At 43.0% G+C, this 23,054-nt stretch overlaps 1 protein-coding gene across 1 annotated transcript in view; it reads left to right on the top strand.

The window, feature by feature from the left end:
* col21a1 (collagen, type XXI, alpha 1) overlaps positions 1-23,054 on the top strand; it is a 211,993-nt gene that overhangs the window by 153,463 nt on the left and 35,476 nt on the right. Inside the window, exons 18-22 of the mRNA XM_039738189.1 lie at positions 5,618-5,662; positions 8,959-9,012; positions 15,356-15,409; positions 16,324-16,377; positions 19,157-19,228. Coding sequence (XP_039594123.1) covers positions 5,618-5,662; positions 8,959-9,012; positions 15,356-15,409; positions 16,324-16,377; positions 19,157-19,228 — 279 coding nt within the window. The remainder of the gene's footprint in view (positions 1-5,617; positions 5,663-8,958; positions 9,013-15,355; positions 15,410-16,323; positions 16,378-19,156; positions 19,229-23,054) is intronic.

Below are 23,054 nucleotides of genomic sequence, written 5' to 3'. Positions count from 1 at the left end.
CAGAAAGAAAAAGACGGGCATACATGAGTAGCAAAACACAAATCACAGGTCACTGTAAACTGTATGGTGTGGGTGTGGGTGTGTGTTTTGGGGGGCATGTAATGGCCCACGGTGGCTGCAACTGCCAACACCTCCTTGAACCTGCAACTCTTGATTGTCATGTCTGAGCCATAATAAGGACAAGTAGGTGCAAAGTGTGCTCAGTGCTTTTATTAACAAAATAAAGTGAAATGCAGTTCTTGACATAACTATAAGGTGTGGCAGACGGCTAGGGACTTTGCCCGGCTGGGATGCCCCTATAATAGAAGGCCAGGGGGAGAGAGCCTATTCATACCATTAACTCCCCCCGAGCGCTAGAGGGCAGGCCCCCCTTGGCATGCAGCAGTCCCACGGATTTGGAGCATAGAAGCTCAACCCTACTGATGCCCGTGGCCACCACCAGGTGGCGACTGGTGAACTGCTGAGCCCTTGTATGCAGCACTTCTGACACACCAGGAAGTGCTGCCAGATGTACGTCAACGAGCACCTGAAGTCCCTCGGGGTGCCTTATAAAAAGAGCCAGCAGCCACTACTAAAGGAGCCAGAGTCGGGTGGGAGAAGAATGAAGCTTGTGAGGAGGAATGGAGGCAAAGAGAGAGAGGAGAAGGGAGAGTGACTGTGCTGTTCACGTGGTAAACAGGGGAAGGTGATTCCCATGGGAGGAGAAAGAAAAATAAAAAACGTGTGTGCTGAACTTGTGTTCCACGTCTCTCTGTGTCGGGTTGGGGTGGCTAGTGTGCCCCCTGGTGGTCCACAGAGGGTAAATCAAAAAGTAAAGGCCACTGGAAAATAACAGTTGTCACCTTCTCGCCAATGTTGATGGTCTTGTAGCCCATTCCAGCCTTGTCCCTGACGTCCTTTGACGGCTCTTTGGTGTTGCCCATGGTGGTGGAGAGGTGGGAATGGAAGAAATGGATTCTGTGGACAGGTGTGCTTCATATCTGGGATTGATTGGTTGTAATCTGTGTGCCATGTGAGCCAATCTGTGGGAGCCAGAATTCCGACTGGGCTGGCTGTAGGGGATCACATCCTTATTTCTCTCAATGACACGCAAATCAATTTCTAACTTTGATGTCGTGTGTCTTTTCTGGATTTTCGGTTGATATTCTGTTTCTCTCCATTAAAGTGAAACTGCCATAAAATTCAGAGACTATTCATTACGTTGTAAAGGAGCAAACTTACACATTCAGCAGAGGATCCAATCCTCACCCACACTGTATATATGTACGTGTTATTATAAATGCAGATAGTGGCGCTGATAAGTCGTAGCGCGCGGCTCCACACTCGTCTGGCAGAGGCTAAGCTGTATGGATATCTCTATGCAGGTAAAGGGCCCTGACCTTCGCTAATCCACTCCTAAGCCCTTACGTAGCTCAGACTAATGCATTTCATATTAACTTTACTGCCTGAAGTACTGATGAGCCCTAATAAATCGAAATGCCATTGGAGCCCATCTTCTCATAACAGAAGGACGTATTTGCCTCCTGGAGGTGAACATCACCTGACTGCCCCTCCCTTCGTTTTCACGTCCCTGTTAAAAATCGATGGCCTTTTGGTTGATAAATTCTTACAATTAAGTTGGGATCAGGATGTGCAAACTGGACCGCTCAATTAATAATTCAATTACTAATTCATTAATGTACTCACATCCATTATGGCTGGAATAACAGGCGGCTGTGCCAGTCAATGATGATGATGATGATGATGATGATGAGGGCCAAGCAGCGGACAGCCTCGGGTCGGTGCTTCATGGCCACTTGAAAAAAGGAAAAAATACGAACCTTTAACAATTGATTTTTTACATTAACTAATATGCTCTGCTGCAACTTTAATTATTATCTTTAGGATATACAAAGAAGCACTGGCAAATACACTTAAATGCAAATCTAAAATACAGTATTTTACAAATATGAAGTATTTCATCCCTTGCTGAATTTGTAAGTTTGCTCCTTTACAAAGAAATGAACCTAATAACTTTGTTGTCATGCGTCTTTTCTGGATTTTCGGTTGATATTCTGTCTCTCTCCATTAAAATGAACCTACCATAAAAATCAGAGACTGTTCATTTCTTTCTAAGTGAGCAATCTTACAAATTCAGCAGGGAATCAAATCCTTATTCCCCCCCACTGTATATATGTGTGTGTTAATATAAAAGCCTGCGAATGCAGAGAGTGACGCTGTTAAGTCGTGGCGTGCGGCTCCACACTCGTCTGGCGGAGGCTAAGCTGTACGGACATCTCTGTGTGCAGGTAAAGGGCCCTGACCTTCGCTAATCCACTCCTAAGCCCTAATGCATTTCATATTAATGTTAAAGCCCAAAGTATTGATGAGCCCTAATACATCGAAATGTCATTTGAGTCCATCATCTCATCACAGCCACTTTGACTCGAAGGACGTATTCACCATCTGGAGGTGAACATCACCTGGCTGCCCCTCCCTTCGTTCCCACGTCCCTGTTAAAAATGGTCACAAAAACGACCGAGAGACATGAAAAGGTTTGGGGCAGCCACCCGTATATTATGTCCTGTCTGCAAAAGGTAATGGTTGAGAGTTGTTCACAGGTCAGAGTCCAAAACAGAACTGAGTTAGGTTGTTAAAGATGGCGGTTTTATATGCCGAGAAGGGAAGTGACATCATCAGTTGCGCCGGGATCAGATGTGATGTTAACCCTGAGGGATTTCCCGTGGATGGTCTGCAAGGGGGGCGGCAATGGTGGCGCAGTGGGTAGCGCTGCTGCTTCACAGTTAGGAGATCCGTCTGGGTTTGCTTCCCGGGTCCTCCCTGTGTGGAGTTTGCATGTTCTCCCCGTGTCTGCGTGGGTTTCCTCCCACAGTCCAAAGACATGCAGGTTAGGTGCATTGGTGATTCTAAATTGTCCTTGGTGTGTGTGTATGTGTGTGCGCACCCTGCCCGGGGTTTTTTTTCCTGTGTTGGCTGGGATTGGCTACAGCAGACCCCCCGTGACCATTTAGTTAGGATATAGCGGGTTGGATAATGGATGGATGGATGGATGGTCTGCAAGGGATCGAGAAAGAAAATCAGTCCACCTCTCCTCCCCGTGGTCTGGCACGGAACTACTATCATTCAGGCACATGTGTGACAATCCTTAATCACAATCCTCAACGCGCATTGTGGCGCGATCTTATGAGATCTCTTTCTAAACTTCTAGGCATCCAGAACCTTCTCTCGGAAGATCTCAGAGGGTTCTTTCAGTCTTGGCGTGGTAAGAGCACAGAGAGTTCAACAACGGTTTAAGGGTTGCTTTGAAGACTAACATTCCAAGGGCATTCTGGGAGAATATTGACAACGAATGACACAAGCACCCTTAGAAAACAAAGATATGGGAAAATTTTGAGCTTGAAAAGTATGAAGTGATGAGAAAGGCGTACTCCTTGAAGTCTAAACCCCACCCAGATCAGTGTATATATTGCGTAAATCCATCGAGGAAATTCACAAAAAATAGATAAGGTTTATAGATCGCAATACAGGCATATGCATGAGCGGGACTGGCAATAGATCGATACCATGTCTGGCGCTGGTACCATCTTTGCACCTGATGCTGTCAAAGACAGCTGTGACCCACCGCCAGGGGGAGGCAACCATGACAGAGGCCCCGAGATTACTGTGAACGTTACGATGTTACGTCATCTGATAGCGGCAATGGGACGGCCGAGGTCGAATAGCAATTATTTCACCGGTGGCATGGTGCGAGAGTATGCCATATCGATTTAAACTCTAACTCGCATTCACTGATCTGGCGATATTGCATTGTGTATTAGTATGAGTGCCACTGCGAAGTGAAATCCGCACTAGAGCCAGATATAAGCCTATTAAGAATTGCATTCGTTGTCACACCCTCCGTCGAAGAGAACGCTGCCACTGAACATCTCCAGGACACAAGGGGTGCCCAGCTAGTTCAAACATCAAAGCTTTAAAGTTGAAGCGACATCTTTATGGGAATCACAAGGGAAGAAGGAATTGCAGAAATTGGCGGTACGTAAACATAGTAGATACGACATTACATAAATTTAATTACGGTTGCTCAAAATTTCATTGTGTTTGACGTTAAACATGAGGGTAGCATGGGCACATCACTCGATCAGCTTGGGGAAGCAAAATTATCGTAGTACGGAGCCAGGGGGGTCCAGGTGCTCAGCCGTAATGGTCAGGTGTCCAAGGTTTTCTGGTGGCGGAGCTGCCCACCGCGACCCAAAACCGGATGTAGCAGGTTTGAGGATGTTATATACGTGACGGTATATTATGTTCTTACTGTCTCTGGAGGCGATTGCAGGATTTCCTGAAGTCTCTGCATGCAGTGCAATTACTTCGGTGGATTCTGTCGTCATCGCTCGGTCTCATCATTAGGTAAATGAGCGACGTTTTATGAAGTGGGACGCCTTCTGCAGCCAGTGCCGAAATCAGATAAATGCTACAGAGGATTTCCTAAAACAATGACATCAACTTTCTGTCCACGCCAGCGAGTCATTCGTGACTCCATCGCAGTCTTTCTTGCTGGAGCCTGGCATGTTCTCCCAGCTATGGTGTGTTCCACATTGCTGTGCTTCCCTGGGTGATTTTAGATTGAGCTTTCGAAGCCACATATTTGATCTGTTTTAAATTACGCTCGGTGCCAAGACTGACTCGTACAAGGCCGCTTCAGAGAAGTTGGCCCATCATAGTCGTGTCTCGCTGTTCACGTTACATTTTTAAACACTCCAGACCAGTATTTCCCAAGCAGCTCAATATGTATGCTCGGCCTTTTCTTTGCATTTTGTTCAGTTCTACCCGGGCGCACACACACACACACACACACACACACAAAACAGTCTTGTGAAAAAGTCAGTGCACCCCAAGGAAACTACGGACTGCTTCAATATATTTGAACAGACAAACAGTGGATCGTCATGCAAATGGTGCCTACAGGTAAAGGTGATGGACTTGAACAAATGACCCATCAGACGGACATGGAGTTTTCATTCTTGTAATGGAATTCCACAAAAAATGCAGGTTTGTCACATGGCTAATGTAACTCTAACCCCGCATTGATCACCACGTGAAATCTGTCAAATTAGAATCAGGTGTTTCTCATGAGGTGCCAATGATTAGAAACTCCTTAAGGAAGAATGAAGGTGGGTCCGACTGTCTTATTTAAAATGTAGCTATCAAGGGTCTGGCTATTTCTTTGCTATTGACGTGTGTGGATCAAAAGAGCTCCCTAAGACATGATAGAAGGTTGTGGAATCCTAGGAGTCTAGCAAGGGATTCAAAAGATCTGGAGATCAGTACCGGTTGAAGCCCAAATGGAGTCCTAGGTGTGGTGGGCACCCTCCTTCTACTGTGGACACCTTTAAACCTGGATAAGGGGTGAACAGGGAACTGTTACGATTAGTGCTTTTCATTCAGTGCTTAAGGGACCTCCTGAAGTGTTATGAGCAAAGTATGCATCTACTATGCATGTACCCTGCTGTTGTTTTCCAAGTGCAGACTCTTCCATTGTTATGTTGTGCTTACAATCAACGACTTTGTGGATATCCACAAGGTTTGACTTTCTTTTCTCACGTACATATTGTTTTTGCAGGGTATGCCAGGAACTCCAGGAAATGACGGCCTTCCCGGACCGAAGGTACGCACTTTTAATTTGTTTACCAGTACCAGTTACATTCATCTATTATGGAAAACATGCAAGTCCGTGGATCTCTTTTATAAAAAATTTCACTGGATTTGAATGTGGAAATTACACCAAATACAGGAAGGGTGGGTATGATGGAGCACTGGTAGTAAGGAGACCAGGGACCTCCCTATGTGGAATTTTCATCTTCTCCCTGGTGGATTGCTGATCCTTGTGTGTGGTTGAGGTGTAGCACAGAACTCTGGGCCCTATACATCCATGGCGAGAAGTTCGGAGAATGACACAAGTGTTGGTTTTCACAAAGTTTGCTGCTTCAGTGTTTTTAGATCTTTTGGTCAGATGTTTCTATGGGATACTGAAGTAGAATTACGAGCATTTCAGATGTTTCAAAGTCTTTCATTGACAATTCCATTAACTTTATGCACAGAGTCCATATTTGCAGTGTTGGCCCTTCTTTCTTTTTCAAGACCTCTGCAATTCACCCTTGCAAGCTGCCCATCAACTTCTGGGACAAAATCCTGACTGATGGCAGCTGCCCATTCTTACATCATCAGGATTGGTGGATTTTTGTTTGTCCACCCGCCTCTCAATGGGATTAAGGTCTGAGGAGTTTCCTGGCCATGGATCTACAATTTCGATGTTTTGTTCCCCGAGCCACTTACAGTAGTTCTCATTTTTGCCTTATGGCCTGGTGCTTCGTCATGGATTGTTGGCCACCAAACTGTTCTTGGATGGTTGGGAGAAGTTGGTCTCAGAGGATGTTTTGGTCTCATTCTTTATTCATGGCTCAGGATTGGGGCACCACCAGTACAGAGCTGGCTCAGGAATGGCAGCAGGCAGGTGTGAGGGAGGTGAAGACTTTTGGAGGATGGCCTGCTGGGTGTCAAGAAGGGCAGCAAAGAAGAATTAGGGACAGACTGATATTCTGGGATTGGACTGCTGAGGACTGCTGGGGGGAAAGTAATTTTCACTGATGAATCCCCTTTCCGATTGTTTGAGAAGAAAAGGTGAGCAGCGCTACCATCAGTCCTGTGTCACGCCAACTGTGAAGCATCCTGAGACCATTCATGTCACGTGGGGTTGCTTCTCAGCCAAGGCAGTGGGCTCACTCACAATTTGGCCTAAAAACACAGGTATGAATAAAGAATTGGAGCACAACATCCTCTGAGAGCAACTTCTCCCAACCATCCAAGAACAGTTTGGTGACCAACACGATGGAGCACCGGGCCATAAGGCAAAAAGTGAGAACTAAGAGGCTCTGGAAACAAAACATCAAAATAAAGGTCCATGGCCAGGAAACTCCCCATACCTTAATCCCATTGAGAACTTGTGGTCAAGAGGCGAGTGGACAAACAAAAACCCACCAATTCTGGCAAACACCAAGCATTGATTATGCAAGAATGGGCTGCCAGGATTGGGGCCAGAAGTTGACTGCCAGCATGCCAGGGAGAACTGCAGAGGTCTTGAAAAAGAAAGAAGGTCCAACACTGCAAATATGGACTCTGCACATAAACTTCATGTCATTGTCAATAAAAGCCTTTGAAACTTCTGAACTGCTTGTAATTCTACTTTAGTATACCATAGAAACATCTGACAAAAAGATCTACAACAACAACATTTATTCCTACAGCACATTTTCATACAAATGATGGAGCTCAAAGTGCTTTACATGATGAAGAAAGAGAGAAAAAGACAAAATAAGTAAGAATTAAAATTAGAGAACATTAATTAACAAAGAATAAAAGTAAGGTCCGATGGCCAGGGAGGACAGAAAAAACAAAAAAACTCCAGACGGCTGGAGAAAAAAATAAAATCTGCAGGGGTTCTGCGGCCACGAGACCACCCAGCCCCCTCTAGGCATTCTACCTAACATCAATGACCTCAATCAGTCCTCATTGTATTCAGGGTTCACATGGAAGAACTTGATGATGACGGTCATATGGACTTCTAGCCTTTAATCCATCAATGTAAGGACATCACGGTGCTTTGATTAGGTGGTGGTGGCGCAGGTTGCCACCCCAGAAAACCGGAGAAAGAACAGCAGAGAAAGTAGGGGTGAGTACGGATTATGAAGCCACCAGGAATGATAATGATAATTAAATGTATATCCAGAGTATCAGGATTAAACTAAAATGAAGCTCTGAGAAAGCCATGTTAACATAATGAGTTGTTAGCAGTTGTTTAAAGAGCTCCACCGTATCAGCCTGGCGAGTTTCTGTCGGTCAGCTATTCAGATTTGAGGTGCCTAACAGCAGAAGGCCGCCCGCCTCACCACTTCTTTTAAATTTAGAGTGTAAGGTAGACATTCTGAAAAATGGGATGGAACGAGATTATTGAAGGCTTTATAAACCATACGCAGTATTTTAAAGTCAATTCTAAATGGCACAGGTAACCAGTGCAGTGACGCTCAGACTGGTGTGATGTGCTCAGATTTTCTTTTCCTAGTTAAGATTCTAGCAGCTCCATTCTGCACTTTTTTTCGGTGGTCCTGAGAGGAGTGCGTCATAGTAATCTCGCTGACTGAAAACAAAAGCGTGAGCTACTTTCTCAGCATCTTGCAATGTTATAAGAGGTCTAACTTTTGCAATATTTCTTAAGTGAAAAAATGCCGTCCTACTAATCTGATTAATCTAAAGCTTTGTGAAAACCAACACTTGGCTCATTCTGTGAGCTTCTGGCCGCGACTGTACATAAGCAGTCTCTGTGGGCCCCTTACTCTCAATCTCTGACTCTAACATTCAAAGCCCCCCCCTGTCCCCCGTCCCCCAGATAATCATTACCCTTTTTCCTACGATACCCATCGGCGTTTGTGTGTGTGTGTGTGTGTGTGAGAGAGAGTTCTCCCTGTGATAGACTGGTGCTCTGTCTAGGATTTGTTCCTGCATTGTGTCCAGTGCTAGCTGGGATAGGCTCCAGTGTCCTCCGTGACTCTACTCAGGAGTAAGCAGTTTAGAAAGGGGCTGACCTGCAAATACAAAAATACAAAAAATGTGTAAATAAAATTAATCTCAAACCTGGCGTATGCACTTTTGGGAAGAACTGATAAAGGGGGACTCACCGTTCCTGCTCGATGAAATGTTTGAGTTCAAGAGATCAAGTCTCACAACTAAAATATAAACCACGTTGCATTAGATGACCCGATGTGTCTACGTGGTGCATTGGTAAGACTCTCTGTTGGAGAACTAAGTCACCCCAGGGCCTGTGTTGGGGGGTCTTGGGGGGTCTTAATCCTGCCTTGACATATACTACCACCTAAACTCTTTCTTTTTCTTTTTTTGTTCTGAATGTAGGGTGATCTTGGATTAAATGGTGAAAATGGAGCCAGGGGGTTACCCGGAGTAACCGTAAGTCGAATCTCTTTACGTATCCAAGTTTTGCTCCCTTGTTGTATTTCAACAGCCGGCTCAGTTGGTAGCACAATCAGGGCCGTCTTAATGCGTGGGCATGCTGGGCCCCCTGCTAACCTATGTATGTTGTGACTTGCCGTCAATAAATAAATACTATCATATAAAAAAATCCCGCGATGAGACGAGACTTTTTTGAAGAGATTTTGTCAAGTCCCGCCCCCCTCTTAACCATACTTAACCACACCCATGGTCCGCTCACCTCTCATTGGTGTGAATGCTTTTGACAGACACAGTTCCTGAGCTCTCAGATCTTAACGTTTTCCTCACTTTAAGTTCCCAATTAAAGTAGCTGTATTATGTCCAAATCTTATTGAAGAATTTCATCCCGAAGGGTTATCAAAAGAAGAAATGAGTACATGGAGAATCCTAACAATGAAGTCAAACGAATTAATATGAAAAATGTTGATCGGTTATACGGCAGATTGTTAAATGCGTACCAGTAGACTCTGCTGAAACAGTTGGTGGTGATGGTGCAGAAGATGAAAACATCGACTTACAATATCACTATCTACAACCGTTAACACCGTCCGGTCTTCCACCAGCTGAATTACTGTAGAAAAAAGGACGTATCCAAGAAAAGTAATGTAGTAAAAAAGTCGTTTTTATTTATTAGAGAGAAAGAAACGAAATTCAGTCACGAGCAGTTTTAAGTTGCGTGCTCACGATGAAAGTCCAAACACAGAGTCAAAATACAATGCGATATCGATGAAAATTGAATTCAAAAAATTGTTTTTACTGAAGTTTTATAGTAAAAGATGTGAAAGAAACAGCCGGACACACAGGTTTGGGGTAGCCACCCGTATAGTTTCCCTGGGTGCAAAAGGCTAAGAGTCCAAAACAGAACTGTTTAAGAATGGAGGATGAGGGGTTTTTATAACGAATCCTGGAAAGAAGCGGACAGGAAAAAAGTGCACAGTCATATAAGCGCATGGGAAGTAAGTGCGGACGCGGAAAAAAGCACACGGTGGCGACATATAACTATTATAAATATAACATACTAGCCGACGCCCGCCATAGCATACGGCGGTGTAAGAATAGGAACGGAAAATGGTGAGAAAGGAATTCAGAAATCAAGAAGAAAGAAATACTTCTTGAAAGACGCAGTTGTGAATAGGTGTTTTGCTGGAGACGATTTGTGTCAAGAAATAACCCACTGATAGGAACAGACAGTTGCTGGATCCTGGAGTAGAGATGACGTTGTACAAAAACCCGTCGACAGAGAAGATACTGTCGTTCATTTTATAACAAAGGCTTAAGAAACAACCGTCGCAGTATAACGAAAATAGCAAGGAGCGAAACCAATGCCAATGGTCGAGAGAGTACCTTCCTGTAGTAGGCTACGGACAAGACTCCAAGGCACACATATGGCCAAGGTCACGCGGTCAGGCTAGGTGACGCCAATGGAGTCATGAGAGAGGAGCAGGGAATGCGGTAGTCCAAAGGAGGAATAGGAATTGAGAAAAGTGGAGTGGAGATGTATGGGAGGCTGCAGGCAGTGTGGGGAAGGGTTTGGAAGAGAACAAATAGGAATCGAGAAATGCCGAGTGGGATGCATGTGGGGGGGACCGGTTTTGAAGAGAAAGCAGGACGAACCAGAAGAGAAATATATATATATATATATATATATATATATATATATATATATATATATATATATAAGAGATAGGATTTGTAATAAAGCCAGCAGAAACTGGTTAATAGTTCTATCAATGCAGTAACCGTAAAAGGCCATTAGCGAGCACTGCCGCGTAACGTGTATGGGTGCTGATTTGACAATGAACTCAATCTGTGAAACTGCAGGGACTCTCCAGTAGAGGGCGATGTTCCTTAATGTAGGAGAAGGCAGGACGAACCAGAAGAGAAGTATATACAGTATAAGAGATACTCCACCTATACTGCTAGACATTTTTTATTATAATAAAACAATGACTGGTTTGCTCTTGTACAATGTCTCCATTCTTCGTTTTCATTAAGGAATGGCACTTTGTTGATCGATTCTCACAGCACCTCTAAGTATCTATTCCATTTGTTGTGTGAAAACACAGCTATTCAAATCCCTTGAAACCGATAATTTGCTTGCCTTTCTGACTGGTCGAAAACTCCATCCCACTTAGTCAAAAAAACAATGTCGACTTGCGTTGCTCGAAAGTTAGGGAAGATTAAAGAAAACTCTAACTGTGTGGCCTATTTATAGGACAACCTTTACTTATTTGCTGTAATCAAAGCTATAAAACCCTAATTTGCCTACCTGTGGAATAAAAAGGTATAATATAAATTCTGAAAACTATTGTAAAGAATAATAATTTCGTAGAAATGGTAATTTAGGCACAACAATGACAGTAATAAAAGGATTAATGACTATTTTATTTTATGGACCATCCAACAGCCCACTACCCCAATTACCACAAATTAAAACATGCAAGCTTATTAATACGCTTAGTGAACAATTATACAATTTTGTTTATTGCGATGTATAATATAACATTTTTTTCGTCTTTACATATACACGTTTACCGCATGCACATTTATCCACGTGTGGTTTTCCCCGTGCGCTTATATGACTGTGTGCTTTTTTCTGTGCGGATATTTCCTGTGCGCTTCTTTACCGTCACCTTTTATAGCTGGATTACAGGAAGTGACGTCCTCAAGGCCGGGACAGGAAGTGACGTCCTCTGGGCCGGGGCAGGAAATGACGTCTTCGGGGCCGGGACAGGAAGTGACGTCCTCGGGGCCGGGACAGGAAGGATTTCTTGTGTTTGGTCTGCGGAGAGAAAAGAGGGAGAGGTTCAGTGTACCCCACCATCCCCTGGCCTGGCGTGGAATTGTCATTTCCTGGTCCCTTTGGTTGACTCTCAAGCGCACGTGTGTGACAAAGTGTAAGTTTAAAAAGTATTTGCGTGTTAATTTCAAAGCAAAAACAGAACAAAATCGTATTACGCGGTGAATAGCTCTAAAGCAACATGAAACATAATTTACTTTCACATTATTACGTTTTACTATTTTTTAATATGGTTAATTACTCGCTGTAATACATCCGCATCCCCATAAGTGAGCGGCAGAACCGCAAAGAGGCTAGCATGTAGCGCAGGCCCGGGGTTTGGCGAGTGGTGCAAGCAGGGGGCAAAGCCCCTTAGTACTCTACTAATCTATAAATATTTGCTATTGTGTCACAAGTGGATGTTGGCATTATTATTGGCATGATTAAGTTTCATGGTCAACTGTCTGTGTACGGGTCTCACGCACGACATCATGTAAAAGCGTACATGTTAACGTCACTTCAACTCAATTCTCTGCATGGAAATTTCGCAAACACTTGATTAATAATAAATAATCCTTATATATAATTCGATACTATCTGTATGTATGGTGTTCACATCAATACCTCGACTCAATACAACCGTGCAATGGGACTCTGCCTCTGTAGTTAGAACATAACGTGGCACACGCGGACGCAGTATTGCATGATTGGCTAAGAATGTTCGAATACTTCAGTGACGCCGCTGCACGGCCGAGTATTGTAAGTCGGTGTTGGTTCAGCAAATAACAGTAAGTTCGGTTGGTTTCTGGAACGTTGGTTTGGTGGGGCGTACTTTCCAAGACTAACATCGTCGACTGACTTAAACCCTTCGACAGCTCCAGAACCGTAAGTAATTTAGAACGTATCGCCATTTGCTTGGTACGTTGAAATCTATCTTTGGGCAGTTCGGTTTTGGCATCCGTCCTTCTGACATCTATTGGCAAACTGAGTAATGACGGCTGGGTATTAACAACGGTCATTGTTTAAATTTTAGCCGATCTCAGATCTAAAATGACGACGCCAACATAATTATTACTCTGACTCTGATTGGAGTCGTAAAATACGGTTTGTTTTGAAAATTTGTTTGCCGGAAAAAATCAAATGAGGTGCGCCGAAGAGCTGAGTTCACGTCTCGCAGCCCCGTTTAAACAGGAAGCTCTAGAAAAGGTTTATTTGAGGCACAAATCAGTGCCATGATAACAAAATCATTTCAAAAAACAAATAATTCTTTGCTGAGAAAGTATGGATTTCACAAACGTAGAATTTGTGGCCCGATTCGATCAGGCTCCCAGTCGCTAGTTCATAGTAATTTCATACTGTGCCATCTCCGTCTGTATGGTTAAACAATTGAGTATCATTTATACGTTGAAATGTTTGTGTTTTTCAAGGCTCATGTTGTATTGTTCAAATGTTTGTGTTGATTCCTCTTTCCTGCACAGCATGTTTTTTAATGTTTAAACACGGATTTTGTTGGCGGTACCAATACAAAAACTATATGTTTGATTTTATCGACCGTTTACGTTTTTAATCCTTTGAGTGGTTGTGTAGGTAGGCCCAGTGCACTGCCTATAAATGCTGTTAAGGCGGCCCTGAGCATGCTACCGTAACATTATCAAGGAATTAAAACAAATATCCAACATGATATCCAGTATTAAAAAAAAAAATAAGAGCAAATCCATTAAGAACATGTGCCTCCAGTGTCAGGAAAAATAATTTAGTACCGTCGGGTTATGCCTAATAACACCCTGGAAATTTGTTTCTGATGTTCTGTCTTTCCAGGAAAATTTACATCGCAACCAATGAACATTTGTCATCCTCCTCCTCCTCCTCCTCTGCAGGCCTGCTATTGGCATGGCAGCTTTTCCAGTGCCAGAGCTAATTATGTCAGGATCTGCAGACAAGGAGTTGTCAGAAGGTGTCCAGATGGCGATTAGTCTTGCTCAGTGATATTTCTATGCGTTCAAACATTAAACAAAAAAGATGAACGACGCTTATTGTTAACTCTTAGTGCTATTTTCCAACATAAGAAAGCAACTAATGCTATAAAGAAAAGTATTAGGAGTCGATGAGGTTTCGTTTAACGACTCCTTCATTTCTTTATTTATTACCTTTCTGGGTGACGATCTGCCAAGTGACGTTTAGCATGTAGTGTCACCCAAGTCAGCCTGCAAAATCAGGATGTGTTACAGCGGAGCTCTTCTTTAAATCCTGGAGCTCATGCAGTTTAAGTGAATCCATCACATTAGATTACATTCAATTAGGGTCAATTTGGGATTTTTCACATAGCCATGCATTTGGCGCTCAAAGTTGTGTTCTAACATTAAGCGTTTTGTATCACTTTAAATCGTATTTTACCCACTCCGGCACTTTACATTGGAGGCCATGGGGCATGGAGGAAAAGTTTAAAACCATACCAAATACGTTCGCTTTCAAGCCAGGACAGTTGTAGTGGCCCACTTTGTGAAATAGTTCAGACATGTCGTTTTTGAACAAAAAAACACCAATATTAGGAGATTTGGCCATTTTAAAAGAAGAACGGCCGTGCAGCACTTTAATGTTTCTGAGCAACAGCCTTTCATACTCTCAGATTGTGGTTTCCACCCGAAGGACCAAATCACAGTAAACATTTTGTGCCACGTGGTTGGTTTTGATTTTATTTACTTCCGTGTTTATGTGAGAAATCACACAAGCAAAAAGAAAACGTATCCTTTATCACGAGAGAAATAGCACCAGGAATCCACTGTAATAAAAGGAGAAGTGTCTGTCCGTCTGTCTGTGTATGACTTTATCAATATAATAATTATCTATCTATCTATCTATCTATCTATCTATCTATCTATCTATCTATCATATAGTGCCTTTCACTCTATCTATCTATCTATCTATCTATCTATCTATTATATAGTGCCTTTCATATCTATCTATCTATCTATCTATCTATCTATCTATCTATCTATCTATCTATCTATCTATCTATTATATAGTGCCTTTCTATCTATCTATCTATCTATCTATCTATCTATCTATCTATCTATCTATCTATCTATCTATTATATAGCGCCTTACATATCTATCTATCTATCTATCTATTATATAGTGCCTTACATATCTATCTATCTATCTATCTATCTATCTATCTATTATATAGCACCTTACATATCTATCTATCTATCTATCTATCTATCTATCTATCTATCTATCTATCTATCATATAGTACCTTTCATATCTATCTATCTATCTATCTATCTATCTATCTATCTATCTATACAAATGAAGTGATTTAAGTAACATTTCCTGTTTGCCCCCCATCTCATATTACCTGGGTGACCCTGAGTGAGGTACTGCCAGGTACTTCAGTGCCCGTCATGCAGTTCAAGCCACTGGTTTTGCCCCACTTGATCACTGTGTATAAAGCATACTGTAATACATAACTTGATAGATTTTGTGATCTTCTCTTTTAAGTAAAACTTTTTTTAATTTAGGGTGAGACTGGCTTACCTGGACTGCCTGGTGTACCTGGATTACCTGGAACTAAGGTATGAGATGATTATTTTTTTACTCGTCTTACATTGTGGGTCTTCTATTTGTTCCTTAAGTTGGTCATTTGGTGGCTATTGGGGAAAGATGACTACTGTTGCCCTGATATTGCATGGCTGCATTGATGATTTATTTGTTTGAACTTCCTCAACTCATGTCTAACACGACTGCTATTAGTATGTCAATAACTTCAAGCATTAGTCACTTGTCAGCTTGTATCCTCCATGTGGCCAGTGTACTTTGCCCACCTTCTTGTTATCACAAATAAGCTGCTTCTCCAGCCAGCCAGCCAGCCAGCCAGTTCGGTCCTAGCCGACATGTTCAGGGGGTCTTGTTGTTTGTCCAGACCTTACCACGGGAAGGACTCTTGAGCTAAACTCCTTTGGCTGTGATGTGATTGTGGGTCTGTGGTGGTCCCACCAAGTAAGGTACTTGATTTTCACACACTGCTCTCTCTAGAGTTTGCCTGCGAGTTGAAAGTAGAGAGTGTGAGGTCTGTCAGTGACCTGTATGCTTTATGAGAGACTCATTCAAGCTTCAAGTGATGTGAAAATGGCTTCTTTTAAAACCAAAATTCAATGCTACAAGGAGAAGCTAACCATTAGTGATTACGACATGGACGATAACCACAAATGTAGGAAAGGTTCAGATTAGAAGATTAAGAGAACCAAAAACGCTATGGAAAATTTGCACTCATAAAAAGCTTCCTACAAATCTTAAACTAAAGATAAAAGGAAGAGCGAGACACTGGCAACTTCTAACGGGGGTCTCAGAGGTCGATGAGAAGACTGCGTCGGTTTTTACAGCATCATGCTGGTGAAACATAATTTTAAACAAATGAAAGAAGGTATGACATTATGTTTAATCATATTCTGTGCTTTTTAACTTTCTTGTTTTAATTTAATACACTTAGGGAAGTAAAGGTGAAGCTGGAAAGCCAGGGATCACAGGATTGCAAGGACCACAGGTGAAGATTTCTCAGTTTTGTCGTAGGACTCGTGTGATTCTGTGTGACTGTTGAGCGGCGGCCCTTGACAGGACTTCTGTTGGACTGCGTGGTGACCTGGTGGACGGTGCTGCTCTCTGTCACAGCGTGGACCAGAGTTTAATCTGTGCTGTGGTCCCTGTCTGTAGGGATTTGGCAAGTCCTCCATTTGTTTGTGTTGCTTTTCTAAAACGGCCTTCAAAAGTTTGTTTGGCCGATTCTTAAGGTTACAAGAAGGGCTTTGGGAGGAGACGTTGTTTTAATTTGTAGGAGATTTAATAACAGTCACATAAAATCAAATAAAGTAAGAAATAAGGATACAAACAAGTGAATGATATGAAATAATAAATAATAAGGGGAAGACCCAAACATCTATAATCGAGTCACTGGGACTGGGGCTGCTCTTGTTACCTTTAACCAAGTCAGAAGTGTGCTTTTCCTTTTTTAGTTATTAAAGTCTGATAGATATATATATATATAAAGTATCTATCTATCTATCTATCTATCTATCTATCTATCTATCTATCTCTCTTCTATCTCTCTCTCTCTCTCTCTCTCTCTATATATATATATATATATATATATATACAGTGCATCCAGAAAGTATTCACAGCGCTTCATCACTTTGTCCACATTTACAGCCTTATTCCAAAATGGATTAAATTCATTTTTTTTCCTCAGAATTCTACACACAACACCCCATAATGACAACGTGAACAAAGTTTACTTGAGGTTTTTGAAAATTTATTAAAAATAAACAAACTGAGAAACCCCATGTCCATAAGTATTCACAGCCTTTGCTCAATACTTTGTCGATGCACCTTTGGCAGCAATTCCAGCCTCAAGTCTTTTGAATCTGATGCCACAAGCTTGGCACACCTATCCTTGGCCAGTTTCGCCCATTCCTCTTGGCAGCACCTCTCAAGCTCCATCAGGTTGGATGGGAAGCGTCGGTGCACAGCCATTTTAAGATCTCCAGAGATGTTCAATCAGATTCAAGTCTGGGCCACTCAAGGACATTCACAGAGTTGTCCTGAAGCCACTCCTTTGATATCTTGGCTGTGTCCTTAGGGTCGTTGTCCTGCTGAAAGATGAACCGTCGCCCCAGTCTGAGGTCAAGAGCGCTCTGGAGCAGGTTTTCATCCAGGATGTCTCTGTGCATTGCTGCCGTCATCTTTCCCTTTATCCTGACTAGTCTCCCAGTTCCTGATGCTGCCACCACCATGCTTCACTGTAGGGATGGTATTGGCCTGGTGATGAGCGGTGCCTGGTTTCCTCCAAATGTGACGCCTGGCATTCACACCAAACAGTTCAATCTTTGTCTCATCTGACCAGAGAATTTTGTTTCTTATGGTCTGAGAGTCCTTCAGGTGCCTTTTGACAAACTCCAGGTGGGCTGCCATGTGCCTGTTATTAAGGAGTGGCTTCCCTCTGGCCACTCTACCATACAGGCCTGACTGGTGGATTGCTGCAGAGATGGTTGTCCTTCTTGAAGGTTCTCCTCTCTCCACAGAGGACCTCTGGAGCTCTGACAGAGTGACCATCGAGTTCTTGGTCACCTCCCTGACTAAGGCCCTTCTCTCCTGATCGCTCAGTTTAGATGGCCGGCCAGCTCCAGGAAGAGTCCTGGTGGTTTTGAACTTCTTCCACTTACAGATGATGGAGGCCACTGTGCTCTTTGGGACCTTCAAAGCAGCAGAAATTTTTCTGTAACCTCCCCAGATTTGTGCCTCGAGACAATCCTGTCTCGGAGGTCTACAGACAATTCCTTTGACTTCATGCTTGGTTTGTGCTCTGACATGAACTGTCAGCTGTGGGACCTTCTATAGACAGGTGTGTGCCTTTCCAAATCATGTCCAGTCAACTGAATTGACCACAGGTGGACTCCAATGAAGCTGCAGAAACATCTCAAGGATGATCAGGGGAAACAGGATGGACCTGAACTCAATTTGGAGCTTCATGGCAAAGGCTGGGAATACTTATGTACATGGGATTTCTCCGTTTTTTTATTTTTAATAAATTTGCAAAAACCTCAAGTAAACTTTTTTCATGTTGTCATTATGGGGTGTTGTGTGTAGAATTCTGAGGAAGAAAATGAATTTAATCCATTTTGGAATAAGGCTGTAACATAACAAAATGTGGAGAAAGTGATGCGCTGTAAATACTTTCCGGAATTACTCTATCTATCTATCTATCATATAGTGCCTTTCAAATCTATCTATCTATCTATCTATCTATCATATAGTGCCTTTATCTATCTACTCTATTTTCTTTTACCCCCAGGAAGCTCTTCCATGTCTGGCAGGACCCCACAATGATCCTTGTTCCATCAGTATTCCACAGCTGGCCCTCACAGAACCATGCAGGACAGATTGCTGGGACCACAACTCCCATGCTGCCCTGCTGGGTTCATCTAGAAAGAATGCTTCCACCCAGTGTACAGGGGAACACTCTGCCCATAGCAGGCAGTCGCCCACCACTGTCCTAGCATTCCTGGTACACAATCCCAGACCGTGTGTCCTTTAAGGGTAGTAGGGATGCCAACCCCCGTGTAGCTGCTGCTGCAGTATCCTTCTGTGCCCCTGTCCTGGTACGGCAGGGGGAATATCACTGCTCCCCAGGTGGTCAGGTAAAGGAACAGGACCCTTCCCAGCAGGGACCCCCGTCGGTCTCAACAAATTCAACAACACTTTCACATTTCTCAAATTCCCAAAAACAGGATGATACTGTTTTAACGTGTTAATGTGTTTTTGTTTTTAAGGGAAAGCCAGGTGACCCGGGAATTGTGGGACAGCCAGGACATCCAGGCTCACGTGGAATGATCGGAAATAAGGTACGCTGATGTAGTAACTTGTGTTGTTCTGCAGGGTTATAACTTCAGAAATGAATTAAATGAGTTACATTTAGATAACTCGAATATTTGTTAAAACAATGTATTTATTTTTAAAGAACAGAACTGAGCGAGGTGCAACTTAAAAAACTTAATTAAGACTGCAGCCCACTCCCCCCTATTGAAAGATGGCTGAAAATAAAAGAACAAAATGCTGTGCCGTAACTGTACTCAGGACTTCAGATGAGGCCTCACCAGTGTGTTATAAAGCCTGAGCAGAACCTCCTGTGACTTGTACTCCACACATCAAGGCGCTATATAACCTGACAGTCTGTAAGCCTTCTTAATGGCGTCTGAACACAGTCAGGTAGTCGATAGTATCAAGTCCACTATGACTGCTAAATCCTTCTCATAAGGTGGACTCTTGATGTTCAGGCCCCCCATTGTGTATTCAAACCTCACATTTTTACTTCCTACATGTAATACCTCACATTTACTGACATTAAATGGTTAAAAGGCTCAGCTCTTTTCATCTTTCTTCATAACTCATCCCCTGTAGCCCTGGACTCAGCCTGGTTGCTCTTCTCTGGACTTCTTCTTGTGCTGCTATGTCTTATTTAATGGATTGGACACTAAAACTGCACACAGGACTCCAGACGAGGCCTCACCAGTGTGTTATAAAGCCTGAGCAGAACCTCCTGTGACTTGTACTCCACACATCAAGGCGCTATATAACCTGACAGTCTGTAAGCCTTCTTAATGGCGTCTGAACACAGTCAGGTAGTCGATAGTATCAAGTCCACTATGACTGCTAAATCCTTCTCATAAGGTGGACTCTTGATGTTCAGGCCCCCCATTGTGTATTCAAACCTCACATTTTTACTTCCTACATGTAATACCTCACATTTACTGACATTAAATGGTTAAAAGGCTCAGCTCTTTTCATCTTTCTTCATAACTCATCCCCTGTAGCCCTGGACTCAGCCTGGTTGCTCTTCTCTGGACTTCTTCTTGTGCTGCTATGTCTTATTTAATGGATTGGACACTAAAACTGCACACAGGACTCCAGACGAGGCCTCACCAGTGTGTTATAAAGCCTGAGCAGAACCTCCTGTGACTTGTAGAGCGCAGTTATAAGACAAAAGTGCAGGCCAGTTAACTACACTTCACTTTAGGAGGCAGATTCATTGCGACAAATTAATTTATAACGTTATTGTGAAGAAACAACTTCAAGTTGAGAATTACCAAGCTTATAATTGAATTAGTCTAAAAGTAACCTCAGCAGGCGTTGGGGTCTCAACAGAAGTGAGCAGAGGTCAGGTGGCATCTCGTTTTCAGCTTTTTATTTATTTTTTTTTATCACTTACGCTTCCCGCAACCAACAATTCTGCCTTCCAGGTAAACCGCTCAGCTACAACAGAAACAACTCGGAAACCGTAAACTCTTGAATAAAAAACTTGAAGCGGAGACTTGTAAAGAAGCTCAAAGGGAGTTGTTGAAGTTTCTTTCCAAAGCACATTTGTATGTTTTATGTGGAAGGAAAAAAACAGAGCAATTACTGGTGAAAAGTATTTTTGTGGCCAAGAACCGCTCACTAAACACGTCCAGCTGCTTATTCTCGGTGGAGCAGGCAGCAAAGGACCTTTAGAAATAACGGAGATGACTGGATTATTTATTCAGATGTTGTTCTCTATTGAAAAGAGCCATTTACAGTTACAAGCCCACCAACCCATTTGCTGCCACAGACCCAGTGTGTGCCATTGTTCACTTTATAAACCATAGAAGCAGTTCTGCTTTACCTGTAAAGCACCTTGGCACGGTGGGCTCTACTTTAAACCGCAGGGTTTACTCCGTGTGTCACTGGTGACCGTCACCCTACACTGCATTCATAATGTCTTCAGTCCCCTTCACTTTCTGCATTTTTGGATACACTGGCCATAACCCATAATGACAAAGTGAAACGTGTTTTCTGAAAGGTTTGCACAAACTAAAATCTCTCCTTCGCAGAAGCATTTAGTCCCTTAATTCAGTAATGTGCAGAAGGCTCTTTGGCAGCAATTCCCACTTCTTGGCTAAATCTCTACAAGCATTGGATACCAGGATTTGGAAAGTTGATTCCATTCTTCTTGGCCGATCCTCTCAAGCTCCGTCAGATTGAATAGAAAGCATCTGCAAGACTGCCATCTTCAGTATGGAGACCCTAAACTCTTTCCTTTTTTGGAAGCTATTCACACCTGGATTGAGCTCTGAGGCAGCCGTGCTAAGCTCTGTGTCACCGTACTTCACTCCAAGTCCTTCACCTCTCTCTGCGGCTCCCAATTCTCTCCTTTGTTAGAAGGTGTTCACACCTGGATTGAGCTCTGAGGCATCACGCTAAGCACTGCGCCACCATGCCTCACTCCAAGTCCTTCACCTCTCTCTGCAGCTCCCAAGCTCCCATCACTACGGCTAACTAACACACACAGAGCCTGTGATGCAGGGGATCAGTGCTACAAACTGACGAGCAACAACGTGCTTAACCCAGGAGTGAAGACATCCAATGAGTCGAACAACAAAGTATGTTCAGATCTTTCTCATTATGCACATGCGTGATACAAATTGGGCTGGTAGTGCCAAGCAGTTCCTGACATCCCCTTCCCATATTGCTCTGTGATGTCACATTGGCCTCGCAAAAGCAGCGTGGGGCAATGGGAAGAGTAAGCTGGCCACACAACAAACAAAACACAAGCAAGCAAACAAGGTCACCCAGCAAACTCTCTGATCCGATCATCCCTACTCACTAGATTGCTCAAGAATTCACTTTCAAAGTCGTTCCTTCATTTATAAGTTTGTATGTCATTTAACAGCTGGCCCCTGATTTAGTAGCCAAATTTAATGAAATTACACCACGTGTAGGACGTGGCCCATGCACCTTGTGACACACAGCAGTGCCCATGAAAAGCCAGAAGACAAATGTAAAGGGAAAAATGATCCACCCTAACCCAAGGACAGGTGTCTGTGCATCTGTGTGTCTGTCTGGTTGCTATGTCTCTGTCATCCAGCAGGTGACGCATCACTCGCATTTAAAGTAATAAAATTGCATTTATCATTCCAACAGATGGTGCATCACATACATTTCTAGCAATAAAATGCACTGCCTGTGATGGACTGGCACCCCATCCGGGGTTTGCACCTGCCTTGCGTCCTGTGCTTGCTGGGATAGGCTCCAGCATCTGCCACCCTGGTCTGAATTAAGAAGGTTGGAAAATGATATGAAATGACCTGACAAAATGCACTGCAACAGAGAGCCCATTACAAACATATGTAGTAATAAAATGCATTGCATCTGTCATTTCCACAGATGGTGCATCACAAACATTAGCATTGCTTTGATGGATCCCATACCAAATGGCACATCATACATCACAAACATTTGTATTAAGGCATTTTATTACTAAAATAGTACAAAATACAGTCCAATAGATCGGCGCACTGCAAACATTAAAATTGAGATATATCTACATAGCTTGCTTAAACTTCAGTTTGTCTTAGATGGATGGCACAGCCAATAAAAAGGTAAGTATCTGTATGTCTGTGTATCTCTCTATGTGTCCAGCTGTTTGCTATGTGTCTGTCATTCCAACAGATGGTGCATCACAATCATTTGTAGTATTAAAAGGCATTGCATTTATCATTTAAACAGATGGAGCATCACAAAAACTAGCGCTGCTTTCACGATTCCCATACCAAATGACATATAACAGAGACATTTGCATTGCCTTTGTCATTCCAACAGATGCTGCGTCACAAACATTTGTAAGACCGCATATCATTAATAGAAATGTTTGTC

The sequence above is a fragment of the Polypterus senegalus genome, chromosome 16, assembly GCF_016835505.1.
Source record: "Polypterus senegalus isolate Bchr_013 chromosome 16, ASM1683550v1, whole genome shotgun sequence".
NCBI lineage: Eukaryota > Metazoa > Chordata > Cladistia > Polypteriformes > Polypteridae > Polypterus > Polypterus senegalus.
Note: the sequence above shows the minus strand (reverse complement) of the source record. Positions and strands in the feature narration are given on the sequence as shown.